Source organism: Pantherophis guttatus, chromosome 1 (genome assembly GCF_059756535.1).
Source record: "Pantherophis guttatus breed Tessera chromosome 1, ASM5975653v1, whole genome shotgun sequence".
NCBI classification, from domain to species: domain Eukaryota; kingdom Metazoa; phylum Chordata; class Lepidosauria; order Squamata; family Colubridae; genus Pantherophis; species Pantherophis guttatus.
Window position 1 is genome coordinate 72,084,044 of NC_142063.1, and position 20,652 is coordinate 72,104,695.

The 20,652-nt window shown below is 38.1% G+C and overlaps 1 protein-coding gene across 5 annotated transcripts in view; it reads right to left on the minus strand.

Moving 5' to 3' along the window:
- PCNX1 (pecanex 1) overlaps positions 1-15,182 on the minus strand; it is an 83,383-nt gene extending 68,201 nt beyond the window's left edge. For 4 of the 5 annotated variants that reach the window (XM_034417686.2, XM_034417685.2, XM_034417683.3 and 1 more), the window contains exons 1-3: positions 14,792-15,182; positions 4,844-5,052; positions 127-232 (exon numbers count right to left, since the gene is read on the minus strand). In XM_034417686.2, coding sequence (XP_034273577.2) covers positions 127-232; positions 4,844-5,052; positions 14,792-14,944 — 468 coding nt within the window. In that variant the 5' untranslated portion in view covers positions 14,945-15,182. The remainder of the gene's footprint in view (positions 1-126; positions 233-4,843; positions 5,053-14,791) is intronic. The other variant, XM_034417682.3, reaches the window with a different exon arrangement.
- Between the last annotated feature and the right edge of the window lie 5,470 nt (positions 15,183-20,652).

Genomic DNA, 20,652 nt, shown 5'->3' on the forward strand with positions numbered 1-20,652 from the left:
AAGATCCTCAATAAACTAAAACAAATGATGATAAAATAATCATGAACATTAAAGGGTACTGTTATTTGGCTGATATTTCAGCTGAATTTAACTAAAAAAAGTCATGTGTCCCCGAACAGTTCTTACCTGGTTATTTAGATCTAGGCCAGCAAAAGAATTTCGGGAACTGCATCCTACAGGAGGTGTGGCTTCTCGAATAAACTCTGACATCTCAATCCCTCCACCTGGATCGCTAAAAGGTAAGAAATTTTAATGTTTAAAGTATTATTTTGGTTATTTATATTAAGTTACACCAAAGGATATATTTGAAGTTTTTTCAATTGCCAGTATTGTTAATACTCAGTACATCTACTGAAACTGCACAAAATTCAATGTTGTAATCCCAAATCTTTAGTTAGCAAATTATCAAGAGTTGTTCAATCTCTTCTATATCTAAGAAATAATAAGCTTCTTTATATTATTACAGTATTTTATACCCAAGTTATTATTCATAAAAATGCCCCCAAGAAGACAGAATCCAAAAAACTATTCTTCTCACAAGAGTGCAAAAGGTCTCTGATTAACACAATTCTAAAAAGGTATGCTAAAGAAAAGGTGTACACTGAAACACTGTACAGTGGAGATACCTTAGAAGATATTCCCTACTTACAAGAACCTCTAGTATTAGAAGATGAAGTAAGATCAACACTCCAAGTTGGAAGGCTACAGGAACTGGTGAAATAACACACAGAAATATGGAAATCAACAGAAAAAGAACCAGTAAAAGTTGTAACCAGACTGAAGAATGATACAGTGGCCAACAGACAGGAGAAGAGCCTTTTCTGTTGTGGCTCTCTCACTCTGGAACATTGTGCTGTTTGAGGTGAGATCCACCATCACCTTCTTGACTTTCTGAAAAAGGCCTGAAAACCTGGCTCTGCCGGTTGGCTTGGGGTCCCAATAGTGTCCTACTCTGTAGATGGTTAATAGACTTAGAAGAAGATCCCAGTTCCACCCCATTTGTGTACTGATTCCCATCTTATTATTTTGTTATTAACTTTTAATGTTTAGTGTTTATACACACACACACACCGTGTTTCCCCAAAAATAAGATCCTGTCTTATATTTTTTTGAACCCTGAAATAAGTGCTTGGCCTTATTGCCACGCGCTCAAAAGCCCGATTGGGCTTATTATCAGGGGATGTCTACCTGTGTTTATGATGTTGTAAACCACTCAGAGTTGTTCATCAGTGAGAAAGGCAGCATATAAATGTAATAAATAAATAAAAATTAAAAATACCAAAGTAGAGCAAACTATCATACAATAGTCTTAATTGCTAGCAAAATAATGCTGAGGAGCATCCAATGTAGATTAGAGCTCTACCTGGAAAAAGAGATGTCAGATGTTCAAGCTGGCTTTAGAAAAGATCAAGGAACCTGAGATATTATTGCTGAATAACTGAGAAAGCCAAAGAAGATACTTGCTTCATTGATTATATAGAAAAGCCTTTAATGGTGTTAATCATGTCAAGCTGTTGAATATGCTCAGAAAAATAGGAATCCCAGAACATCTAAATATTCTCATCAAAACCATATATACTGTACAAGTCACGAAACCACAGTACAGCAGAACATGGTAAAATAAACTGCTCCAGCTGGGCAAAAGAGTGTAACTCTTCCCTTATTTATTCAGCCTACATGCTGAATCTTAAGAAAAGATGGATTGGAAGATGAGGATAGACACTTCTGGGGAAGAAATGGCAAACTCAAGAACAACACATAGTAAGTTAAGTTAAGTTAAGATGGGCTCTATCCCACTCTGGGGTCTCCAGATCTTCAAGGCCTTACGAAAGAATGTCAGAGTGGGGGCAAGTTTAATTTCTGTAGGGCTCCTTATTCCAAAGGGAGGGAGCCATCAAGGAGAAGGCATTTCTTCTGGGTCCTGCCAGATGTATCTCCTTAGAGGAGGGGACCCGCAGCATTTTTTGCCTCCCTGCTCTAGTAGGTTGAGTAAATGTAACAGGCAAGAGATGGTCCTTCAGATAACTCGGTCTCAAGTCATGAAGGGCTTTAAAGGTGACAAACAGCACCCTAAATTGCACCTGGAAATAAATCGGCAGCCAATGCAGCTTCTGCAGGAGAGGTAACACATGCACACCCAGGTCTGCAAAAATCATGCAGGCCAAGGCATATTACGAATTGGGTCTGTTTGGGGCAATGCCATTCCATCCAAGACAAAAGGTAGCAATTTTCCATGGACCAAAGAAAATAAAGCCAGAGCCACTCGGTCTTGCTTCCATTGCTTCCCATCCAGCTCCTAACAGTTTCCAAGCACTGCAAGTATCATCATCATATTTATGATATATCAGTCCATAGTGACGGATGATCTCATTCAGCATCTTCAAGGTATTGCTTATGACCTTTAAAGCCTTTAAAATTTTGTCTTTATTTTTGCAATCAGATCATCCTGCTGACTCATTATCAGTAGCATTCAACTACTATTTCAAAGTCTTTTTCTCAAGTACTGTATCTCACTATAGCCAAGCCAGACAACCTCCGTGCTATATTGCTGCATTTGATTTTTGCTTTTCAAATATACAACTTTGCTGTTTTCTGTATTCAATTTTACTCCATTACTTTTGCTTCATTTCTTTAACCTATCAAGATTGTTGTTTGTTATTAGCTATCCCACACATTTTTTTATCATCTGCACTAATGAATACATAAGAACAGAAGACTGAACCATATGGCTCCCTGTTTGATACTTTTCTCCTGTTGATGATGAATCCTTGATGATAGGATTTTTTGAGCCAGCTATGTACCCACTTAACTGTCATGCCTTAGAATCCCGATCAAAATCTCATGGGTACTTCAAAGAAGCCTCTGAGTAGGCATTAATGTTCCTAGGGCTACTATCTCCCTCTGCATCCTCAGCAGGAAATCAGTTGCTGGGATTGAGAGGAATAAAAAAGTAAAAAGTTTCCCACACACTCACTACAGGCACTTTTTGTGGCAAAAGTCCATATGTACCTGCTCATGCATGCTGAAAAATGAAGGGACCTGTTTGAAAATCTTGGGTTTTCAAGTGCTACTCTTTAGACTCTGGCCTATATAATGGATTCAGAGTGAATATATTCTTATGAAGCTCACAAATATAAGCATAATTCAACCCACAATAACACATAATGATTTTAGCTCAATAATCAAGGACAATTCCATGTATTATTTTCTACTACTATCAACAATTGGAATAGAGAATCTATAACAGAATAGATGAACAAAACGAACTGAACAAGAACTCTGAAGAACACAAGCCAGCACAGTAAGTTTAAAGGCTAACCCAATCTTCTATAACTCAGTAGTTTATAAAATGCACAATAAAAACAAAAACTTCATTAGAAGGAAAAATCAGTGATTATGGGGGGAGGGGAACCCACACAGGACCCATCACCCACCTTAAATCAGGACCTGGGGACAGAGCCACTTTTTAAGAACTTATTGAAATGCAAGGAGAGCCATATAAATATTTTATAATTCTTTTATTCTGTTCTATTTTCAGTTTGTACAAATTGGAATTTATTTATTTATTTTAATTTATAGCCACACTCTTGCCAAAGTGAATCTAGGTAGCAAACAAAATATAAAATTCATCAATATAAATAAACCAATTAAATAAATAAATAAGAAACAGCAGCCAAGAATAAAACACTGAAATAAAAATAATGAATCAAGTCTCACAAACTACCAATCTCCACACATAAGCCAACAAGTCTTAAATGCTTTCTGGAATGCCCGCAGGGTAAGGGATCAAGCTAATCTCAAGTGGTAATGAAAAGGCACAACAATTGTAAAGATACATGGCACCCAAAGCATGTCCCTGCAAGCAGATCTAATAGAGCAGGTAGAAACAATCATTGAGAGGTGGTCCTTCAAATATCCTGGCCTCATGTCATAAAGAGCTTTTTAGGCAACAACCAGCACTTTGTTTACCAAAAATGAATACAGGTTGCAGAACAAAGATGTAACATATGCAAAATGAGGAATGCTCATAATTGCCTTTGTTGCCACATTCTTCAACAACTGTTGTTTATTGATGCTCTCCAGGGGCAGCCTTATGTAGAATACATTGCATAAGTCTTTATGTGAGCTGACCAAGCACGAGTGATCATGCTTTGTGCTCTGGAGGCTAACTAAAAGCAAGGAACAACTGCTATAAGCACTGAATAATGAAAAGAGACACAGTATGTAAATAAGGGTGTCAGTTTCTCTCTCACCCAACTTGTCTATCTTCTTGAATCATGGGAATAAGAAAAGTTGTTATTGGGGCTATAATGTCCTACAGGCAGAAAATTAAAATGAGGGCGAAACTTTTAGTACTAATTTGTTTCAAGGAAAAGTCTGAATCTCTTTTAGGCTGAACCTGGACCAATCTGCTTATCTTTTGTACAGAATGGCTTCCAAATAAAGCAGGTAGATAGATAATCTGCAGCTATGAGTACAGTGGCAGGTAGGCCATAATATGAAAAAACAAGTCTTGTTGCCTACAAGAAGGAATGAATCGTTACTTAGGTCCACTGGTTAAAGCATCAGACTAGAAACCAGGAGATTGTGAGTTATAGTCCTGCCTTAGACATGAAAGCCAGCTAGGTGACTTTGGGCCAGTCACTCTTTTTTAACCCAACTCCCTCACTCAGGTTGTTGTTGTGAAGAAAATAGGAGGAGGAACATTATGTTTACCATCTTGAGTTATTTATAAAAATAATAAAGTCAGGGGGGAAAAATAAAACTTTAAAAAAATCATCTCAGAATATAAATAGTTACCAGAATATAGTGACCAAAAATGGCCACACTTAAGATTTCTTACCTGGGTCCATTACTGTCCCTTCTCTTGGTAGAAGAGTTATTCTGCTCTGCTTTTGCACTCCTGTCCATTTGCTCACTGGCATTTCTCTCCACAATCTCACCTTCATCAAGTGCTCTGTGAAGACGGTAGTTTATCATCTTCAGAACAATGAAGAGAGCAGCTATCACTGGGCAGTAAATTGCTACTATCACCATGGAAGAAGGAAGAGCCTTTTGAAAAAGAAAAGGAATTGGATACAAGAGGAAATTAGGGAAATTATTTTCAACATTTAGTTGTATACACTTTGAATCTGAATATTCACAACTTGTCATGTACAACAAATTTAGGCAGTATTAAAATATAGTTAACAATATAAATATACATTATACATGAAAGAAGCATAAGTTTTCAACCTATGTCTAAGTTTTGAGTTTATGTTTTCTCTGGAAAAGAGTATTAATTGATAAAGATTGTTTTTAAAAAATGATACTGAGATGGAAAATGAAAGGAAAAAGAATTGACTAATATGTGGCTTTAGTTACTCTTATGCAGGCTGGACAAATGCAGCCATCAAATCACACAGAAAATATAGTGATAACCAAATAGATGAAATGTAGTGATCGTCTAAGAGTCTGTACCATGCTGGTTATGGAACTGATCAGAAATGAGGTGACCTTGGATCCTAATCCTAAATCAACATAATCTTTGTTATTACTGAATAGAAACAGAGCACTATGCCATCAAATCTTATTTAAATAGAGAACTATTAAGAAAGGTCTACATATTCATGCCTAACCTCAAACAGGTCATTCTCAAAACTGGAGAGTGATTTAAAACATAATTGAAAGGGAAAATTGAGAAAGTGAAAGCTTTGCAACATGCTTTAAGTTACTGGAAACCACAATTCAGCTACAGTATATGCAGCAAGGAAGTAAAGGAACCGCAAAGTCCAAAGCACTAGCTGGCTATTAAAAAATAACAATGCAGTTTTTATGGTAGATGTCTCCCAAACTGATGTTCAACACATCTGAAGGGCATAATATCCACCAAACCCATATATAACATATACATGCTTCTATCCAGTCTGCATCAATTTTGGCTGGTGGGTTCCAGAAGAGCCCCTGCCTTTTGGAAGGAGGTGAGCTCTGCCACCTCTCTTTTAGCCTCAAACTAAGAAAGACTTAAAACTTGGCTATGCTGGTTGGCTTGGAGTCCTGAAGTACAAGCTGCTGGCTGGAGGTGGTTGGTACAATAATAGAGAAGGCACCACCACCTCTAGACTTCAAACCCATGATTTTTTTGGGGGGGAGGGGGCGCCAGGGGGTATTGAACTTTTTATATATTTATCTGTTTTTATATTTATAATTATCTTTGTATTTGCATATTTTATGACATTGTAAGCTGCTTAGACTAGCTTGAAACTGAGATGGGTGGCAAATCAATTTAATAAATAATTGCTACGATATAACTGAGTATACACCAACTATCCTGCCCAAAAGTCTGTATCTTTACTCTCTGGACCTCCACCCATTCCTGAGTGAAAAAAGTACATTTTACCTACAGTTATTAGCGTGTGAATGAATATGTTATATGTGTGAATAAGTAAATGTCATGAGTCTACTACCTGAGACAAGAATTCCACGTGTTCAATCAAAGGAGAGTATCTATCTGACTTAAAGGCAAATAGAGGATAGAGACCTTTATGTACAAATAAAAGCACAGGTTATGAAATACTCATGAACTCTCTAGTTGGAGAAATATTGAGCACTATTTTGGCCTCCTACAATTCTTTGATCAACAGAATGGTACAGTATTTAATTTTCATCCTATCAGCCAATCACAGGATATAGACAAGCTTGTTTTGATAATGGCTGTTAAGAGCCCTGGCTGGTTCTAATGTGTATTATTAAGAGTAGAAATTGTGGTAAATTAAATCACTGAGTACTTTAAGCTCTAACTTAAAAATAGTACCTACTTGGCAAGGAAGTTAGATTAGATATGGGCATTAAATATTAGTGAACTGCTGAATTATCTGCATTTGCACTCTTCATCTAGTATCAATTAATAATGAAAAGTTTATTTAAAAGATATTTTGAAAAATGATTCTATTTTAAGAGTATGTTTAATATTATATATAATCTCCATCACTGTTCTACTCAAACAGCAATTACTGTTCTGAATTTGTTAGCTTTTTCTTCACCATTCTTGACCTCTAATGTATAAAATGATGAGTTTTTTATTTTTTACATGCCGGAATTATCATATAGCAATTTAGATAAAATGTTTTTGGTTGCAAACTTAATATTCTGCAGTATTTCCTAATGGGTAAGTAAATGGGCAAGTGAAAAAAAATGGAACATCATTATCTGCTTTAAAAACTAGTTTAAAAAATCCTTATTGATGCTTCTATTTATATTTCTTCTGCACATATTGAGGGAATCAGAACTCTGAAGAACAAGAGTAATTCTGACAATTCTATTAAGTACTCATCATACTGAGTTGTTTCTAGAATTTAACAGAACATACCTATTAAGATTTAGAGTGAGGGCCACCTTTTTATTTTACAAAGGATAGCTTGGAGTAAAATTTAGTATTTTAATATTTGCAATTAATCATTTAACTTATTTGTCATACTAATCATTTGATGTATTTTAGAATTTACTCTGTCATAACACTTTTTTGGGAAGAGTGACACCTTATAATTTCTTTTTGAAGAAATTGTGCCTTGTCAAACTGGCTCAAGCTTACTTGCTCACCCTGAAGCACCATGGTAATGAAAACACACTGCAGTACCCAATTGCCCCAACTCCCCAGATATCTACTTACTTAATGCTGCAACTCCTTCAGTTATATTAATGAACACATCTTAGAATGTTCATAAACATAACTGATGGTGCAGAAACCATGCTGAACATTCTCCCAGCTGAATTTCTTTTTTAAAATAATAGCAACAATAATATAAGTACCCTAAAATCAGAAATACTTATTTAAGCCACTTCAGGGCCACAACCTTCAGATCAGTGGTGGGCTGCTGCCGGTTCGGACTGGTTCAGGCAAACTGGTAGTTGCAACCTGCGGGCCCATCCATCCACCCGGGGCACAATCCCGTCCTATATCGCTGTGTTTTTGACACCACACGCATGCGCAGATGGCACACATGAGCAAATTATGGTGTTTTGTGATGCCGCACGTGCATGCTCACATTTCCCTTGCTGGGCAAACCGGTTGTTACAGTATGTGACACCCAACTCTGCTTCAGATGTATGCTTTATGACAAGTCCTTAAAGAATGCTTGTGGACTATGCACTGAGTTAGAAGAGCCATTAACTTGACTAAAAGGATAAGTAAGTCTTCATGTATCTCTAGTGAAAAATCTGTTATGATTTATTAGCAAACAATGATTAAGAACATTGTAAAATTCAATGTATATACAAGAAAAAATTGCCTCATAATTTTATCACAGAGAGGCTAAAGGGAGAGATTTTTGATAAACTTTACGAATAGGAAAGAGAGGCAACAAAATATTCAATCAAACTAATGGCAGCCTACTATTGATATTTTTGGAGGGAATAGTCTTTGGAAAAAAGAAGTCCTTTTACAACAAATACCCTTTCTTGATAAACAACAAGAAGTCTTTAAAGAAGGCACTCTGAAATAAGAAAAAACATAGAAGAACAAATGTAAAAGATTAATAAGGCAGAAGAAAAAAAATTGAGGGCTAAATAATATGAAATTATCCAAACATGTAATCAGTGCTTGATTACTACTAGGAAATTTGTTAAATCCTTACCCAAAGAAAACTTAAGAAAGGAGAACTTCAATTTCAAAATGACAGTTAGAGAAAATTAGATAAAAATATGCACTATAACCCAATGTTTATTAACAAGGCAAAGTTCCACCTAGGTCAAAATTCTGAAAGAAAATTCTGAGAGGTAATTAACTAATTACAAGTTCATGAATCAATTGTCAGACAGTATATTCCAATTCAAAAATAACATTGAGTTTGTATTTTGACAAGAATAACTTAAAATATCCTATCCTGAATGCCTTTTTTAAAGTAGTGCTCCAAGAAACTAATAGGAACTTGCAGATTTTCAGAATAATTTTATTCCAAGAAACCAGGTACAATGTCATCACAGCTTGAATTATTAACAAAAGGAAAATAATTGTATGGAGAATCAACCAGCATTAACTCTAAAGAGGGATGTTTTACTTCATCCAATTAAGAATATAAACAATTAGGAAGATTGGGGTAATCCAAAATAATCACAGTTTTTACCTCAGGGGGATTTCTGGACAATGCATAAATGTCTAAATTGTCAAAACTTTCCTAAATTTAAGTAGGCCAATTCCTTCATCAAGAAAGATTGCTAAGTAGAAAAAAATGTGTAATTCCTAAAAGAGAAAAATAATATATGATATTCTGTGAAAAAATGAGATTTGTAATCATAATTGAGAAACAAGAGCACGTTAATTAGGAAAATAAAATCCAAAGTAGCCAATCAAAACCAACATTTTAAAAAAATCTAGATGGTAATATTTTTTAAAGTTCAATGACTACAGGAAAGACATATATTAGCAATAAAGAAATGTTATGCAAAACATTCTGGCATGGACCACAGATCTGATAGTTTAATATGGAGAAAAAAGTTAATTTATGGCCATATATGCTCTATAAAGTTTTAAAGGTCAAAATCAACACTTTAAATTACACTCCAAAATAAATGGCCATTTTAAGATCTGTAAGAGAAATTAGTTCTTGTTATTAACCTAAGTGTCTTACTGGGTAAAGAGGTTTCCAAGATGTCTTCAAATATAGCCTCACGTATAATAATATACTGCACCAATCTGCAGCAGGATTACCTCTAGCTAGAAAGAATATGCAGATACTATACCACCCACAGTTGGTGAAAAGCAATTCATGCCAAACATGCCACTTGGGACTTTAACGAGAGAACTGCACATCATAGCAGTTTCAAAATGTATAACCATAACTAACCCTAGTTTTATCCAATGAATCAAAGTGCAAAGTCCAAAAATGTCAAGAGAAAATTCTAATTGGCTTATAAAAATTCACCACTGTTCACAAAGCAATTGGCAACCATTTTCAATCATAACATAATTTCAGTCAGCCACCCACAGTTGCCTCTACCGTTCTTTATAAACAGAAGCTCTCTGCTCCTGAGCAAAATTTCCCTAAATATTATACATCTGAATATTTATTTTCTATGTCTGCCTAACTCAACTGGATTGACTCATACAATAGTTATACCATTACTATTGTGTTATGCTTATGGGTACCCAGAAGCAGCTGACTAAGCACTTGTTGCAAACAAAATATTGATTTAGACTGACCTGACCCAGCAATGGCTATTTTTTCATTGCATGTCAACCTACATTATATGTCAAGCTACAAAATAAGCTACATTGATAGATGTTTCTCTTTGTTAACCTTCTTAGCATTTTATTTTTTCCAAGATTTAGACTATGATTTCCTCTCATTCCTTGCAACTCCCTTCTTGCCTGCATCAGATTGTAAAGCATACTCAATTTTCCCTATCTATATGTGATACAGTACAGTTATATCAAGTCAAGAACTTACGTGAAACGGACAAGATTTTAATCTTCATTGGGCAATAAGGGCTACCATTTCTGAATAAAATTTATATTCCATCCAAAAGGCAGTTGAAGATAGTATTCACATGTTGAGTAAAAAGGCAAGATCTAAGCTGCCATTTTATGCACAAAATTCACAGCAAAACTTCCATCATTATAACAGGAGTATATGAAAAAAATTATCCAGATCCAAATACAATTCTAATGTGGCAATTCATTTTCTTCTTTGTTGTGAGTTTATGTCTTCACATACATGTGCAAAATTGTACCTTTTCAAAGCTAAAAAGTTTTTCAATGTATTTGGAAGTGGCAGACAATCAAAACTGTTGATGCAATAGTGAAAGAAAATCACATCCAAAAAGCCTGGATATACTTTTTTAAATATTTCTGTTGTAAATACTCCAGGTTGCTAATTTGGTTATCTTCTTCTTTGATGCTCACTTATTTTGGGCTACATGAACAGCCAAAAACAGCAAAAGGGAGGAATGAGCACATAATGTCTGAGCATAATACACCTGGCATCTAACACAGCCAAATCAGAAATTAATTTAACATTTCTGTCACTATACATCTGTATATAGGCTCTTTTGATTCAGAATGAACATTGGCTGTATAATACAACAGTTGGCAGTGCTAATCTCATTTCAGACTTCCAACATAGAAACTGCTATTCTGACACAGAAAAGATCAAGGCATACATGATCAGCATTTAAAAGGACTTTGATTCTCCAATGTAATCTCCTACTTAATACAACACCTACAATGCTAGATATGAATATATAAGTAATGGTAAAACCATTCCTGGAGTATTTATTAACTTTCTCTCAAAAAGGAGAAATGACTACATCAGTGAAAATAAATAAGCTATATGCTCAATAGGTAGCCTTATCCATTTTGTAATTTAATTAGAAAATTATAGGATTTCTCTACAAAAAGCAAAGAAAATTTGCACTATTTGATAAAGAGTTCTATAATCAAGCTTTGGCCCCAGGTTATAGGTAACCTACATTCATCAATCAAAATATATGCCATAATAGAGGCCTAATATTTGAAAGAAATACAGAAAGGACTAAATTGGGGTCGTAAGTCAAGGACTACCTGTACAGTTTCTAGAATAGAAGTGTTTTGTGGACAACCATAGGTGCATCCATTGCTACCTATACTAGTGCATATTCGAACCAGTTTAAGCTTCTGGATAGTCTTCATTTGAGGACACTTCATTTCAGTCCACTGTGGAATGATAAGAACACTGGTGCTTATGTGTAATGCCTTCTAATCCAGAGAAAACCACAATGGAGAGACAAAATATGTTTGTATAAAAGGTTTCCTGGCCATGGTTGCTGTTAAAGCTGAACCCAAGAATCCAAGAGAACCATCAGATTACAAAGCTGCTATTATGGGGAATCATGACCCCACATCCTATACATGAACTATCTCTGGATTCAGAAGGTCTTCATAATCCTCAGCCACTCATTATTGCTAGATTCAGTGTAAATCTGTTCCTCTCTATCCAGATGCCAATCACCTTTAGGTGCTGAGTCAAAAAGTTCACTGCCTCATTTGTCCAGCCTGATATAAGGAACAATTTGCCTGAATTAAAGAAATAGCAAAGAATAGAAAAATAGAAGCGATTCGTTTTCCTTTATTTATTCAATTTATATGGCTGCCCATTTCAAACAGCAAACAGTTATAAAATCAATTAAATTACACCTATAATACAAAAGAAAATTAAATACATACAGCAGCCACGAAAATTATTATCTGAAAATGATAATATAACCAGGAAATGGGAACCATAACACACTCTGGACCCTAGCCCAGCCACATAACTAGATCACATAAGTCCATGGACTTATCAAAAAGTCAACAAGATCAAGGCCATGCAATTTCTAAAATGACAAAATTCCAGAGCATAGGTATTATAGCAAAAAAGCCGCCTAGTCACTGCCAGCAAATATTCCTTGACTAACTGGACTTAGAGCACGCCCATTCTGCTGGACTAGATTGGGCAGGTAAAAACAACTGGGGGAAGATGGTCCTTCATATAGCCTTGTCTCAAGCCATGAAAGGCTTTAAAGGAGACAACCAGCATCTTGAATTGCACCTGGAAACACACTGGCAACCAATGCAGCTCAAGAAGCAGAGGTGTTACATATGCCAACTACCTGACACCATTTACTACCCATGCAACTGCATTCTGTGCAGTTGAATCTTCTGACTGCTCTTCAAGGGCAGCCCAATGTAGAGCACATTGCAGTAATTATGACAGGAAGTCACAAAGGATTGAGTGATAATGACCAGAGCCTCCTGGTCCAGAATGGGCACAACTGGCACAAAACCTGAAAGTGTGCAAAAGCCCTCTTAACCACAGATATAAAGTGTAAGAGGATCCCCGGACTGTGTACCTGGTCTGTGTGGGGCAATGCCACCTCATCCAGGACCAAATGTAAAAAAACCTTGACAATGGAAGGCCCAACTACACAAAGCCACCCTCCTCCCATCGTAGAGTGGAGACTGGAGAGGGATTTCAAGAAAACAAGTGCAGAAATGCTCTTTTACACATTGAAAGCAATGTGATCACACTGGCAGCAGGAAAAAAGTCAGGCAAATTAGTTCATCTACAGAAATCACTTGCTTCCTCCCCCTCTCCAGAGAGATTGGAGAGGAAGAAATTTCAAGAGACTACTGCAAGCTGTTTGTGTAAAATGCCCCCCTCATTTTATTCTTCTAGTTGCAATCTCATGCACAATTCTCTCTAGAGTCTTATTTGATGAACAACATAAATCTTTCACAAGTCAGCTTTTCCCTGGTATTTTATGTTTACTAGAATTTCCAAGGAATAAAGTGCAATAATGTCTGGTTGTCATGGCAACACCATACTCACACAAAAAGTTTCCCCTACATTAGACAGAACTGAATTTAGTAAGGGGAATGAGATAGCAATAGAACTTAGCATGTTCATTTCCCAATTCTGCTCCATAATTCTTCAGCTCATTATTCATTTCTGAAATCAAATTATCAAAAATATTTATATTATTGTTTAAACCATTACCAGTTGATGACTACCAATATCTAGATTTCAGTAGGCCAAGAATATCAGTGATATTACAATAAATGCATAGAAAAAAAATCTTTAAAAAGTGATTCTAAGAAATATTTTGTAGCTTTCCCATAACATGACCTGGCTGGATTTAAGTTACAGAAATTTTGTTTATAGCAAGAAAAAGAATCTCATTGCCTCTCTTCATCAGCTCATTCATTAATCCACAGAACACAAATGTATGTAGCTTAAAGCATACTGTAGTAGAAATATAAGCTGTAGTATGTAGCTTAAAGCATACTGTAGTAGAAACATATGCTGTAGTCTATCAAAGTTGTGCAGTCTTTCATCCAGAGTGTATGCTTTCTGTACACACATACAAAGACTTCAAGTTTTCACAGAAACATGTAATTCAAACAGATCTCAAGTATGTGGACTTCTGTCATCCCTCCAATCAAGACAATAACTATTAAATTAACATTATACATCAACATCGATAAAAAATAAAATGAGCACTGGGAAGAGTGCCTGATGACTATTTAATTGCACCTCCAGCTGTAGGATTTCTACTATATAAAAAAGAGTATTATTTATCCCACTACAGACAGGGATGCATATCCAATTGTGGAATATTAGCACCAACATTTCCCTCCCTCCCCAGCTGTTGTTTCAGTACTTTCGGACTGAGTCCATAAGCCTTTAGTTATTTATCCTTGGTCCTTCACAACTACACGCTCAGCAACTGTATATGTTGACAAGCTGCAGCCAATCCTGGATTTGGAGGACAATCTCATCAATACACCCCACGTGTAAAGATTGCCACCCATTCAGCTTTAACACGCAAAAGGAACATTAGGTTTCCACACAAAGCATTTCCTGTGGGGGGAAAAAAAATCCATAGCGTATGAGGAGGCCAAAAAAAAAAAAGCCATGCATCCGCTTCAAACGACAGGAGAGAGAGGTCACACCACTGGGACCTTCTCCTATTTGTGTTTTTAAGAAGCGGAGGTCGGTGTTGGGACTTTTTCTCCCCAAGTTTATTAGCTTAGCGTTTGACCTGAACAAGGAGGCAACGGCCCTTTTTCCGACGGCATCGCCCTCCGCCTCAAAAAAAAAAAAAAAAAATACAGGAAAAAGCAGCAGCGGGAGAGCGGTGGTCTCAAGGCGGCTCCCCAGCCCAACCTGACCGGGAACACTCCTCAAGTGGCAAAGGCGACAGCCCCCAACCTGAAGGCGAGGCTAAAGCCCGAAAAAAGCCCCTTCCCCTCCTTTCTCTCCCGGTGGGGATGGGTCAGGCCGGCTCCTTCACTCACCATGTATAACGTGAAAGGGAAGCCAAGCAGGAAGAGCCACAGGTAGAGGTGCAACGCGTTGACCCCGGCGCCCTGGTGCGGGTCTTGGTACCAGCCGCCGCTCAAAGCCGCCCACACACCCTGGCGCAGGATCTGCAGCACCTGAGAGCCCATGGCGGCCTGGCCCCAGCCCGGGTCCTGCCAGCCCCGAGCTCTCTTCCCTCTACCCGTCCTGCGAGCCCGGGCACAACTGCCCGCCGCCTCCACAGCCTGAGCCTCGCGACAGCCACAAGAGCCACCCCCCCGTCCTCCGTCTTCCCCTCCTCCTCCTCCTCCTCCCCCCCGCCAACGCCGCCGCCATCTTACGTCCGGGCCCCGGACCGCCCGCCAGCCCGCCCGCCTATGGACCGGCAACCCTTGCGGCAGCCGACGCGACCTCAGCGCCCAACCTGGATTCTCCGCCCGCTGCGCGAACGGAAGGTGCGGCGGCGGCGGCATGTTCGCTTCGCTTCGCGAGGAAGCCCCGCCACAAGTGAAGCGAATCAGAGCCTCCAAGGGAAATAAACGCTTATTCTCGACCCTTGGCGAATGAAGCAGAGATGGGAGGGTCTTGTCATGGAGCTGCTTTCCAGCCACAAACGCTGGGTTTGGGCTTTTTTAAAGCCCGCGTTGATGTCCCCAAATTGCGAGATATTTACTTCGGTCGCTGGAGAGGCCCTCCGCCTGGCCAACTAGCTAGGTGTGGCAGAGAGTCAAGCCTTTCGCAAGGCTGTCGACAGCCAAAGCAACCGAACTCTAGTTGCTTTGGATGGCATCTGCTGCCTTCGCTACCTGAGCGCCATCAGCCGTTAGCATTGCTGGAAATATGGGGAAGTGGGGGGAAAGGCATTGAGAAGATTGCTAAAAATGCGAAAGGGAAACTACGAAAACCTAGAAGCTTAAAAAAGGGGATACAAGAGCAGCTCGCTTGTCAGGCCCCGGGAGCTGTGTACTTTCCTAGGGCGCCGTTCTCTACCAAGCGGCTTTGTAGCGCGAAGTACAAATGGCAATTCGTTCACAGACGCTTTTTGAGGTTTGGGCGATTTGGACCTCAGTCCTATGCACCCTTTTCCCCGGAGAATACAAGAGTCTGGATGTCCCAAAGGTGCTCTTTCAAGAGGCCTCTGAACTTTCTGGTTTTTCTTTTTCTCTTTGAAAAAACACCTTTGGGGACAACCGTGACCTGGATGACTGAGAATCTCCATGAACGGACTTTTTAAGAGTCTGGATGCTTCTCTGTGCTGAGGAAAACGCTTATGCGCAAGGCAACGTACAGCGTTGGTGGGCAGTTAGCAGCTCGCTGCGACTATGAAATCGGGCGATGTGGGTCACTGATTAAACCACAAGTACTGCGGTACAATACGACGCCGAAGTGTCCTTGGGTTTTGGAGAAGAGCAAAGAGGAACTGAAATGAAAAGTGTGTGAGTTTGATTGTAGTGGGTGGGGCCATGAGTTATTAAGTCACGCCCAGTCGTCCCTTCTCGCGAGATTGCCAATTCTTGCGAGAACAGGAAAGCCGAAAGCGTCCCTTGGTGTCATAGTAACGAGACTCCCCCCCCCCAGCCCACGCTTGCATCGTGGCGTGCTGACAAAGCTCTATTCGATTTTAAAAAAAAACCAAAAAATATTTTGTGTTAGTACTGCTTTATATTTTTTTTTTATTACGGTTGTAAAATCTGCTGTGGGGCATAGTCTGGTATTACTGAGATTCACATAACAGATCTTGTATCGATTTGCCTGTAATTAACCATGGTTTATTCCAGCCAGCTTTCTGATTTGCATGATGTATGGCATGCTAGGCAAAATTATGGCTGACTAATACGTTGTTCAGGGTGTTATGTAACCCCAGCCAAAAACAAATGGCAGTTTGCTTGCGAACAGAATGGGGCGATGTTAATTAAAACACATTTTACCAGGTGATCATTTGATTGACAGGAAGGCTCAGTAGTTTCATTGACTTTAGAACTGAGAGAGCAGGAATTCATTGTAAAGTTACTTTCACCAGTAAAATCAAACGGGAGGACTGAAGTTAAGAGGAATCCATAAGGGCAGGTGGAGTTACATCTAACCAGTGGTGGGATTCAATTTTTTTAACAACCGGTTTTGTGGGCGTGGCTTAATTGGGGTGTGGCTTGGTGGTCATGTGACTGGGTGGACGTGGCTAGCTGGTCATGTGACTGGGTGGGCATGGCTATGTGCATAGGGACTACTCAGAGGGCTGAAAAAAGTCATTTTTGACTGGTCCTCGCACTTATGACCATCCTCACATTTATGCCCGTTGCGGCATTCTTAACAACTGTGTCAGTCATTTCACCACTACTTCTCTTCACCACGGTGACAAGATAGGGCGCAAAACGTAAAATGTGAGGACAGTCGTAAGTTCAAGGACTGGTCAAAAGTGTGAGGACCAGTCAAAAATAACTTTTTCAGCCTTCTGACTAGTCCCTATGCACATAGGGACTATTCAGAGGGCTGAAAAAAGTCATTTCTGACTGGTCCTCACATTTTTGACCGGTCCTCGCACTTATGACCTTCCTCACATTTATGCCCGTTGCGGCATTCTTAACTGTGTCAGTCATTTCACCACTACTTCTCTTCACCATGGTGACAAGATAGGGCGCAAAACGTAAAATGTGAGGACAGTCGTAAGTTCGAGGAGTGGTCAAAAGTACGAGGACCAGTCAAAAATAACTTTTTCAGCCCTGTGAGTAATCCATATGCACAAAAGGATACAGCAATAGAGAGGGATGAAGGAAGGAGAAGAGAGATGGAAGAAAGAAGGAGAGAGAGGAAAGGAAGAGAAGGGAGGAAGGAAGGGAAGGGAAATTAGAGTAGGAGTGAGGGGAAGAGATGGAGGAAGAGAGGAGGAGAAGGAGAAAGGAAGAGGAAGTAGGGGGGAGAAGAAAGGGGGGGAAGAAAGTAAGAAGGAAAGAAAAGAGAGAGGTGGTAGGTTTGAGGAGAAAGATTGCTGTACAGTAAAAAAGATGAAATGGAAGAAAGGCAACCCCAACAAATATAAAGATATTAAGATAAAGAATGAATTGTTAAACTTTAAAGAATAAAAGAGAACAAATATGAATAAATAGCAATAATTAGAAACACACATACAAAGATACAATTTATTTTCTTTGAACAGAATATTTGGCCGGTTCACAAATTTAAAGTGTTTAGTCATTTCAATTAAATTTACAATTTCGATATTTCCTTTTTGCCATATTTATTCCTTATCTATTCATCCTCATCTCTAATCTTAATCAAATTCAATTTTTCCCTTCTATTCTATATTATACCCCTTCCCATTGTCATCTGTTTTTATATCCATCCTCACATTGGTTAATTATGTAATACTACAGTTGTTTAATACAAATTCAACATTTTAATATAAATCAATTAGTTATATAACTATCTTTTTTGTATATCAATCAATATGAACATGAATATTCCAATTATTTCCATGCAATCCAATTTCTTACAAATCAATTAATTATATTTACCAATAATAATAAACCAAATAATTTCCCCCATATATTCCTCCAAACCACAGCTTAACCATTTCTGCTTTCAACACAATATACAATTAATAGTATCTCAATTATTACAATTCCCTAGTTAAATAGAGCTTTCTTTCTTTTGTGTTTTAAAATCTTAAACTCTCCTCTTTTTCCCTAAATTTCCCATTGTTTGCACCTACCTTTTTTGGTGAGGAAAAAGAAAAGAAATCTGCCTGCCTAATTTTCCAACGTTGTAGCAAACAGCAAAGCCAACAGCCTGCTTTACTTTCAGTTTCGTTTTTCAGCATAGATAAGGGGGAAAAAAAATCTGCTCCAGCATTCTTTGCAAGCAAGCAGCAGAGCCCTGAGCAAAACAGTTGAGAGCAAATCAGCTGAGAGTCGGGAGGCCGATCTAATCAACAGGCTAATTAGCCTATGCTGAAGCTCTGCGGGCCAATAAAATTACAAAAAAACACCAAACCATTTGTTAAATTGCTGGCTCGCCTGCCCCTCGCCCACCACTATTTATTGGCAATAAATAGTGGTGCGGAGGGGCGGGGCAAGGGGCAGGGCGAGCCAGCAATTGAACAAACAGTTCGGCCGAACCGCCTAGAACTGGTAGAATCCCACCACTGCATCTAACCAAATAAGGGCAAGAACTGGCATTGAGACACAAAAAAACACAGTGTGTGCTGCTCTCAGCAACCGAATAGACTGCAAACAGTTGGTTACAACAAGGTGGTAGAAAAGGGAAAAAAACCCTTGGGATTTAAACCTCAGCATATACAGATCTTTCAATTCTTTGGGAACTGTTTTTACATAATTAGGTCTGCCTAGCTGCAGTATCTACAGTAAAATTACTTCTCCTTGCAATTCTCAAATTTTGTGAACATTTCCTAAAAATCTATTCATCCAAGAATTGGCTCAGAGAGCAGGAGGAAAATCAATCCACCTAAGAGGACAACTCCTTTTCCATTTGGAAAAAAAAATAGCACGTTATTTTCTGTATTGCTACCAAAGACAGCCTATGCTTGGCTAGAGCTAAAGCATTCCTCTAGTTATTTGAGAACTTGCATAAGTAGATCTGGAGCTAATTATAAGGCTAGATACAAGCTAATGTAATCACCAATGCTGCAAGGTTTGAAAGAGAGACATAATATATAAGGAGTGTGAAAAATAAATCTTGAAATTGTCAAAGTAGAAATTAAATTTTAGGTATATGTGAACTTAAGTGTAGCAGGATTTGCTATTCAGGGCATGGCATGGCAATAATGCTTAGAAAGGACATTACTCAGTATAATATGTATTATAGTTGGCTATAATCCATTAAATGATGGGATGGTATATTAGAATTACTAGATATCCCATACACAGTTACGCTCATCTATGCTCCTGTTGATCTGTTTCTTGGAATATTTTATCCAATCCTCATTTGAGGAAAGTTCTTTAGCTGTCAAATAGGACGTTTAATCACCAAACGGAGATGAAACTGAAATACCCATTGAGTTTTATAAACAAAGAGGAAGTTAACAGTTCTATGACAACAGATATGAAACAAGACTGAATTACAGACAGGTGCATAGATCAGTTTATATATTTGTTCCAAAAAAAGTGAGATGCAGGGAAATGTATAAATTATTGAACCGTTTCATTCATTATTCATATAAATAAATTTATGCTTTGTGTTATGCTTGATAATACAAAGATGTGGAGATTCACACTTGGAGAAAGTAATGCCAAATCAACTGGCAGATTTTAGGTCAGTGGAGCATAAGATACCTAATAAAAATGATATATTAAAAATAAGACATTTACAAGAAAAAGATCCTTTGCTTTGTTGACTGGTATATAATTTTATTTGATTTGAGCTCAGAAATAAATATGACCTGTCTGATGGAGAAATAGAGATATAGAGAGAAAGGCAATGGATGAGAATCAGTAAAACTCATTGCAAAGCTAATCAAAATTAGGTTAGGTTTCCAGGAGGTAAAAACATGTGATCTTTATTTAGCAATCTGACAGTTTCCTTTCTCTGTGTCATCACACACAGAGTTTAATGGAAATTAGTACTTCAGTTTATTAGTTTATCAAATTTCTACACTATCCTTCTCACTTAGGTGACTTTGTGGAGTTTAGAAAGAATGCGCAAAAGCAAATATTGGAAATGTGAGGTTCTTGCATTGTCTCTTTGGAAGCAAATTTTAGAGAAGGCCAACTAGTAAGCCAGATCAAGTGTGGACAATTAATTTTCTTAAGGGTTCACATGAGAAACTGGGATAATTGTGGAGGGCAGAACCAAAAGGGCTGTAAAGGTGCATAGGGATGCCTGCATATAAGCACATACGTAAATT